Genomic DNA, 8,134 nt, shown 5'->3' on the forward strand with positions numbered 1-8,134 from the left:
TAAAACCTTCCTTTCCTTTTATTTTATTGTTTTTTGTGTTAGCCTAAATGTGAAATTCTGGCACTTCTCCACACACAGGAACTGAAATACAGATAATCCTTTAAGCTGCACAAAGTGAGCTTTTTGAATCCAGAACGTTTGAGCCGCCAATATTTGTATTGCTTCATTTTTGTTCTAAAAATGTGGTGCTTGTGGGTTATTAAGAGGTTCTTTTTCAAGCCGGGTCTGGGGGGTGTCTTTTTCTCAGGTGGAGGAGTTCAAGTGTCCGAGTGTCTTGTTCACGAGTGATGGTAGGGTGGAGTTGGAAATTGGGGCCTCGTCCTCAGTAATGAGGGTGTTGCTTTAGTCTGTTGTGGTGAAGAAAGAGCTAAGTTGAAAGGCAAAGCTCTCGATTTACTGGTTTGTCTATGTTTCAACCCTCACCTGTGGTCATGAGGTTTGTATCAGGACCGAAAGAATGAGATCCCGGATTAAAGCAGCCGCTTTTAATGTTATTAGCCATTAAATAGCCGTTATTAGTTGTTATCATCTCCATAGATTGCCTCTCCTGTACCTACTAGTAGGCTTAAAGGTACATTCTTATCGCTGATAATACGGTCAGTGGGTTAGGTTAACAGTCAAGGGTAAGGGGGTTAAGTTTAGGGTCTGTGCTCTGGGTCAGCTGTAAGATTAGGTTTAGGAAAAGGGTTAAATAAAGCTCACAAAGAAAGCTTTCTGTTTTTGATGTGGGCGACGCTGCATGTTATCAGCGATAAGAATGTACCTTTTAACCTACTAGGAGGTAGAAGGGAAAGTCTGAATACTACCTATGATAGCAAGCAACTAATAACGATCCTTTAATGGGCTAATAACATCCGAAGCCGGTGAGAAAAGCGGCCAAGATGAGCTTCCTCAGTCTTAGTGATAAGGTTAAGAGCGCCATCATCTGGGTGGAGCTCGGAGTAGAGCCGCTGCTCCTCCACATCGAAAAGAGTCAGTTGAGGTTGTTCAGGCATTTGAGCAGGATGCCTCCTGGACGCCTCCCTTTAGAGGTTTTCTGGGCACATCCCACTGGTAGGAGGCCCCGGGGAAGACCCAGAAACTGCTGGATGGATTGTATATCTTCTCTGGGACAGGAACTTCTTAGGGTCCCCCAGGACGAGCTAGAAAGTGTCACTGGGGAGAGGAATATCTGGGTTTCTCTCATGGACCAGTTGCCTCTGTTACCTGACTAGGGATGAGCAGTAGAAGAAGATGAAGAGAATATTTCTCAGGCTGCATGTGCATAATTTAATATTTACACATTGATTTTATTCTGTTCCAGGAGAACTTTAAGTCTTTACAGAAGTATCTGCTTGTACAAGACGATGACACAGAGTGAGGTTCATGTATTCGATTCAAGTGATCAGACTTTATGTTTACAGATATGACTCCTTTGTCATCATAGACTCACAATCATCTCAAAACTTATTTTATCTATCAATGTTGACACATTTGTCCTTAATACTGAGTTTTTTTTCAAGCTTGGATTATAGTTCAGTGCATTTATTTGTGAACTTATTGCTACATTTGTTTATTTTTTCATGCTTGGGACATTTGATCCATATGTACTTTTCTCATTTTGTCTCTATGCCAACTTTCAGGAAGCTGCACACTTTTTCATACACGTGGCCCCAGGAGTACCATATCATTCCAGTATATTCACTGACATATTTTATACTTTTAGTCTTACAGTATTTTGGTTTCTGTCTCTCCAGGGGCAAAGTATGCCAGCAACAGAAGGACCACTCCCTCCACTGACACCCCGGCGCTCTGGTCAGAGAGCCACACCAGTCTGCTCCAGCTCCCTCCATCAGAGCCTGTTCAGGCTCCAGCCAGCACCGGAAAGCCCGTCGGCTCCTCTCATGGGCTCCTTGGGGACAACAGTGCTACTCAAGGCCAGGGTGGCACTGGTTCCAGTGTCAGCCCGGTCCTCGCTTGGCATGCCGCCATTACCGCGGCTCGACGAGCACAGGACGATGCTGAGATGCCCGACATGAGTTCACAGCCCTCTCTCAGCAACACTGGAGCGGCTCCTGTTGGCTCTTTGGCACAGAGGAAGAGGCAGCAGTATGCTAAAAGCAAAAAGCAAGGAGGATCAACCAGCAGCCGGCCACCCAGAGCTCTGTTCTGCCTCACCCTCAACAACCCAATCCGCAGGGCCTGCATCAGCCTGGTGGAGTGGAAGTATCTTTAAGACGAGAAACAGAATGTGTTAAAGAACCAGCTCGTTGTTGGATTGGAAAATGCATGTAAACAGAAGGTGGAGACAGATTTGTAGGACAGTCTGAATGCCCCATTTGCTAAAACTGGTCTCTTTAGTCTCTTTATTAATTTAGAAGTTAATCCACTTCTCCACACATTGTGCATTGTGTTACTCTTCAAGGTTCTTGTCTTCCTTAACCATCACTTCTCAGACCATTTGATATCTTTATACTGCTGTCTATTTTTGCCAACTGTGTGGCCTTAGCCATCTACATCCCCTTTCCTGGAGACGACTCCAACTCTACCAACCAAGAACTGGTGAGTAGTGATGCACATGTAACTGATCGCTCTGCTAAAGCACACACATATCTGTGGGCAACAGATCCGCACTGCAACAATATATGTGAGCTAATGAGCATCTTGTATGATTTGCAAGGATTTGCATGGAAATCTTTCCTTAACATGGGGTTCTTTTGTGATACTGGTGCAGACAATTAGTTACCACCATGTTTGTTTGTGTATGGCTTTATAGCACCCATGTGTGGTGCTTTGTGTGTTTAGAGTTAAAGGATGTATATAATCAGGAACGCAATGAACATTTGCTTTCTGCAGTCAGAATGTTAGAAGCTGATGTATTGTTGCACAGATTTCTGCTTTATCACCTGCCAGAATTTGTTCTATAACAAAGAGGGTCTGGTTTAAACACAACAAAATATTGGTTACACATGTTTCAAATACCGCATTTTCCGTTGTATAAGTCGTATCAGTCCAAAAAAAGTCTTATAAAGTGGAAAAAGCCACATAAATAATTTGCTTTGCCGTGTAAGTTGCATCTATTATGCGTCACCGCTGACAACCCAGAAACGTGGGTCGGTGTTGTGCCAAAAATCAATTGGCTGCCAAAATGGTGTCTGCGGGAGCACGCACGGGAGGACTTTAACAAGAATTTAACAAGATTAACACTTAAAAACAATTATTTGTTTGCTCAAAATTACAGCAAAGGAGTATCTCCGTTGAACTTTTCCTTAATAAATGCATTTTAATGGTCAAATCATCTGCATTTTGCCTGGGCGGCGTGGCGAAATGCAGATGATTTGGCGTTTGCGCCTGGAGTCCTGGAGCGAGATAATGCTGGTCTCTTTGACAAGCCAAGTGTCTCATTAATAGCCACTTTTACCTAATAATAAAGAGACACTTGGCTTGCCTTAAGGCTCAAGGGCCCTCTAGCGGCTGCAAATGGTAGTGTTTAATATTTTTCATGTCAGAATGAATGAAATTGTCAGATCTCAGCCAAACATCGGTTTATAAATATAGGGGAAAAAACGTTTATTAGTCGCTTCGGTGTATAAGTCACAGGACTTGCAAATTTATGCCTAAAAGTACAACTTATACGGCGAAAAATACGGTATTTTTAAATTTTTATTTTTTTTATTTTTTTTATTTTTTTTTAGAAAATAGCAGATAAGTTTATCCAGTTCTCATGGTGGTTTTGATGGTATCACTCTTCTTGGAGCGGTGTTGGAGTGGACAAATGTGCTCAGAGCTCACTGGAATAAAATTACGCTGGAGAGCTGCCTTGGTTTCAGGGAATGTTTGTCATTGTTCTCTAGGTTTGATCAGAACTTTTCCCTGAAAAATCAAAAATACAGATGAAACCACTTTTCTCATCATTCAAATAGACAAAACTGTTAATACCGAGGCACTAAAGTGGTTTTATTTTCTATATAATCAGATTATTTAGTTGTGGAATATGATTCTGCAGCTTCTGCAGATGCTGAGAGAGCTGCTCATGTTTTAAAGATTGTTTTAAGCATGCATATCATTCTGCTTATTGTTAGTGTCACCACGTGTCATCAGCTGGATTACACACACTTCTGTATGGAAGTAATTGGCTGGATGTGCGAGCTTTGTCAGAGGGCTTTCCCGGCATTATTTGGATGTGTTGGGTTTCATTGTTCTGTGGACACACACACAAACACTGGTGTGTCCCTGTGCACACACACACACGCATGTCCTCAGTGGGTGATCCCTTTGTGCCTTGGAGCAGATCAGTGTGAAAGGACAGGCCGTTACAGAGAGAAAGTTATGTTTTTTTTCCAATCTTTACAGAAATCAAACAAAAAACAAGTTATTACCCAGAAAAACAATAATTTATGACTTCACCTCAGCTCTCAAGTTGTAATTTGTTTAAATTACAACTACAGTGTAGCTCCATAATTGTATGCTTTGGTGTTAAATTTAATTTTGTACATTCTTCATATATTTATGTAAAGATTTATATAAGATTTGTCTGCTGTAAAAAAAAAAAGTCGTGTGTCAAACATACATTTTGCTTCCAAGGATCCTTTATTTTGATCTTACAGTAAATTCTCCAGATTTCCTGAAAATCAAATTTTATCCATTTTACAATATCTGCCCAATTTCACAGGATTGTTTTTTCTCTTTGCCTAATAAATGATTTAATTCTGACCTAGAAATAATTCAAGGCTCCTGAATTTAAGGGATGGACCAGTGGTGTGTCTATGCAAAACAAACATCCCAAAGGAACGTGCTGGTGTTATCACTACACATCACAAAGAAACAAAAAGTACAGAACAGTTCAAAATAAGTGATGAAAAATGACAAAAATATCATTATATGTGAAACTAATAAAGTAAAGTATTATAAGAAGAAACTTGTGTACTTGAAAGACTATTTATTATGAGCCGCCTCTCTCAAAGAAACATTTTAGCCCTGTTTATTTAGTTATGTATAAAAACATGTATAAAAAATACCAAAATCATCAGTTTGACTCACAAAATAGATTTTAGTACCGACAGGATGATTCCTAACGAGCAAATAGCTGAAAACTTGACATACAGAAGATAAGCTGAAGCATGATACATCTCTCAGAGCTTTGCTGTCTTTTCATTATCATATTTCTTCAAGACTTGACTTTCAGTTCCTCCTCAGCTCTGCAGATTGTTTCCTTTTGTCCTCCACTTCTCTACTTTCCTCATATGGTACAACGATGTCTTCAAACAACGTTTTATTTGCTAGTCATTGTAGGAGAAGCACCAGTGGCACTAATAACGTTGGCAGAGGCTGTGCAGGATTAGCGTCTCAGTAAAGACTGACGCTGACTCAGGTTTCTGAACCGTGTCCCTGAAACTGGGACATCCAAATGAGATTCAGCCATGTTGTTATTTACACACGTGCTCTTCCTGCTTTGACCTGTCACAGTCTCTGGAGTAATAAAAAGCTTGTTGGACAGAACACACTCTGAATCTTAAGCCTGATGAAATGTCAGACTTGATTTTTTTTTTGCTGCTCACAAAGAATCATTTAACAACAGGAAATGACCTCATGATTCCCCTCAAATTCACCACATTCGCTGGCCTCTCTCATTTGCCCCCCAGTGCAGCAACCTAGGTAGATGCGAAAGCGCCAGTGGTTGCGTCGCTCACTTGGGCGGCCTGTGCTGTTACCCCCACCCTCACCCACTCCACATGCATGTCTTTATGTCTGTATGTTGCTTTTTTTGTGCTGGGGTTTTTTGCAGCCTCACGCTGTGTCCATGTGATTTAAAAAAAAATTTTTTTTACCCCCTCTTCTCTCATGTTCACCTTTTTCTAATCTAACAAAAAAAGGAAGCGCCTCTCAGTGAGGCTGCAGCCTCAGACACCCGTCTACCCTGTCTGTTTGTTTGTTTGTGTTTCTTGGGATGGGCTGTACTGAAATATAATTTTGTTGTTCTTCTGTGCAATGACAATAAAGCTGATTCTGATTTTGATACCGGCTTTGACTGACACATGATCTTGTCTGGTAACGAAGAGTTTCCAGTGGGACAAAACACTTTGAATACGACTGATGCTGCATCTTGTAATTAAAAATTTAAAGCCTCTGCTCAGTCATAATGCAGACTTACTGATTATCTCCTGTCACTGGACGTCTTCTGAGGATTGGACATAAATAGATTGTGCTGACATGTCGTCCCAATGCCATGTGGGTTTACTTGCATAAAAATGTGCGTGTCAGTTTCCCACGTTTCGACACATAAATATCATAATCTTTTGTACAAATTCAGCTGTGAAATTGCTCAAGAAAAGTATTTTAATCTCGTGTGAAACTAGATTTTCTGACTATTTAAAGAAGCTCTTTGAAGCTTAAAGTGCCACGGACACCAACTGTTTATAATAAATCGGAATGCATTTTTGGAAACGTAACTTTAACAATACATTGAAAAAAAACTTGCACTGCTGAGATGAAAAGTTGTTGAGATATCTGCATGTGCACAGGATGTGATGTCAAAGGCCTGCATGTAAACAGCGCAATGCTACAATGGCTAACAATCCAGACGGTAGAAAAGAATCTGTTTCATGACACCTTAGACAAAAAAAAAAAAACATTGGGATTTACAAGTTGTTGTGCTCTGTGATTAGATTAGCTGTTAGCCAATTACAACATTTTATCTGAATTTCATGTCATCAAATACTATAGCAGCATTTTCATTAATAGAGATTCACAATGTTATGTGTGTGAGATTGATTTTATGTGATATAAATTGACTAAAGTACCAATAAATCATTTAAAACTGCAACTAGCATCAATTTTTAAGCAGCCATGTTAGATTTTGACATCAGCGTAAGTTCTGATTGTTCAAGTCAGAATTTGAACTTCAGCTGTCATTCGGTTCATTTTTCCATCTCGAACCTCAGAGATATTGACTTCAGAGTTCAACCTTAACACAGCAACATGCTCACTGAAGGACTTTTAATAAAACGTTCAGAACAGTGAAGTTCTCCGTCATTATCTGACCGACCTTTGTACAGATGCTAATGCACATGCTCAAAGCCAGTATTTTGCTATTGCATTCTGGTTTATATATGTTCATGCCTACTTCCAGTTCTTTAAAATACATTTAGTCTAAACCAGGGGCGATTCTTGAATCTGACCTTTGGGGGCGCTTAGCCCTCAGTGCTGACAATGGCTCTTGGCTTGAACAATGTGGTGGCCATTTGTGTCAGAAGCATTCAAAATGTGGTGAGGACACACTGGTGAGGGGTCTGGGGGTCATCCCCCAGAAAATTTTGAATAAAGTAGATGCCATTTCCTGTATTCTGGTGTATTTTAACGGGTTGTTAAATATCTGCGTTTACCTACATAAGTAAACACTTGTTTCAATAACTATTTTAGAAAGCTCGGCACAACAAAAAGTAGCACTAAGCTAGCGCTTAGTCTTAACTAATCATAACAAACAAAGACTAAACTTATGCAACCAGAAGTTGCAACATATATCTACATACAAAATACACAAAACAAAGAACAATTAGCTTTAAGCCTTAACCTTTAATTTAACCATTAAACATACAATGTGACAAATGAAGGATTCACTTGCAGTTAACGTCGTACAGATGAACATGTGTTACATATATACTGTATGAGATAGATAGATATATAGATATAGAGATAGATATAGATATAGAGATAGAGATAGAGATAGATATAGAGATAGAGATAGAGATAGATAGATATAGAGATAGAGATAGAGATAGATAGATATAGAGATAGAGATAGATAGAGATATATATAGAGAGATAGATAGATATAGAGAGATAGTTAGATATAGGAATATAGATAGATATAGAAATATAGATAGATATAGAGAGATAGATAGATATAGAGAGATACATAGATATAGAGAGATAGATATATATAGAAATATAGATAGATATAGAAATATAGATAGATATAGAGAGATAGATAGATATAGAGAGATAGATAGATATAGAGAGATAGAGATATAGATAGATATAGAGATATAGATAGATATAGAGATATATATATAGATAGATAGATAGATAGATAGATAGATATATAAATAGATAGATAGATAGATAGATAGATAGATAGATAGATAGATAGATAGATA

The 8,134-nt window shown here is 39.1% G+C and overlaps 1 protein-coding gene across 1 annotated transcript in view; it reads left to right on the forward strand.

The window, feature by feature from the left end:
- Window positions 1-1,953: 1,953 nt before the first annotated feature.
- Window positions 1,954-8,134, forward strand: part of cacna1db (calcium channel, voltage-dependent, L type, alpha 1D subunit, b) — an 88,639-nt gene continuing 82,458 nt past the window's right edge. Inside the window, exons 1-2 of the mRNA XM_037684954.1 lie at window positions 1,954-2,205; window positions 2,436-2,541. Coding sequence (XP_037540882.1) covers window positions 2,006-2,205; window positions 2,436-2,541 — 306 coding nt within the window. The 5' untranslated portion in view covers window positions 1,954-2,005. The remainder of the gene's footprint in view (window positions 2,206-2,435; window positions 2,542-8,134) is intronic.

Source organism: Nematolebias whitei, chromosome 11, assembly GCF_014905685.2.
Source record: "Nematolebias whitei isolate Nwh7 chromosome 11, NemWhi1, whole genome shotgun sequence".
Lineage (NCBI taxonomy): Eukaryota > Metazoa > Chordata > Actinopteri > Cyprinodontiformes > Rivulidae > Nematolebias > Nematolebias whitei.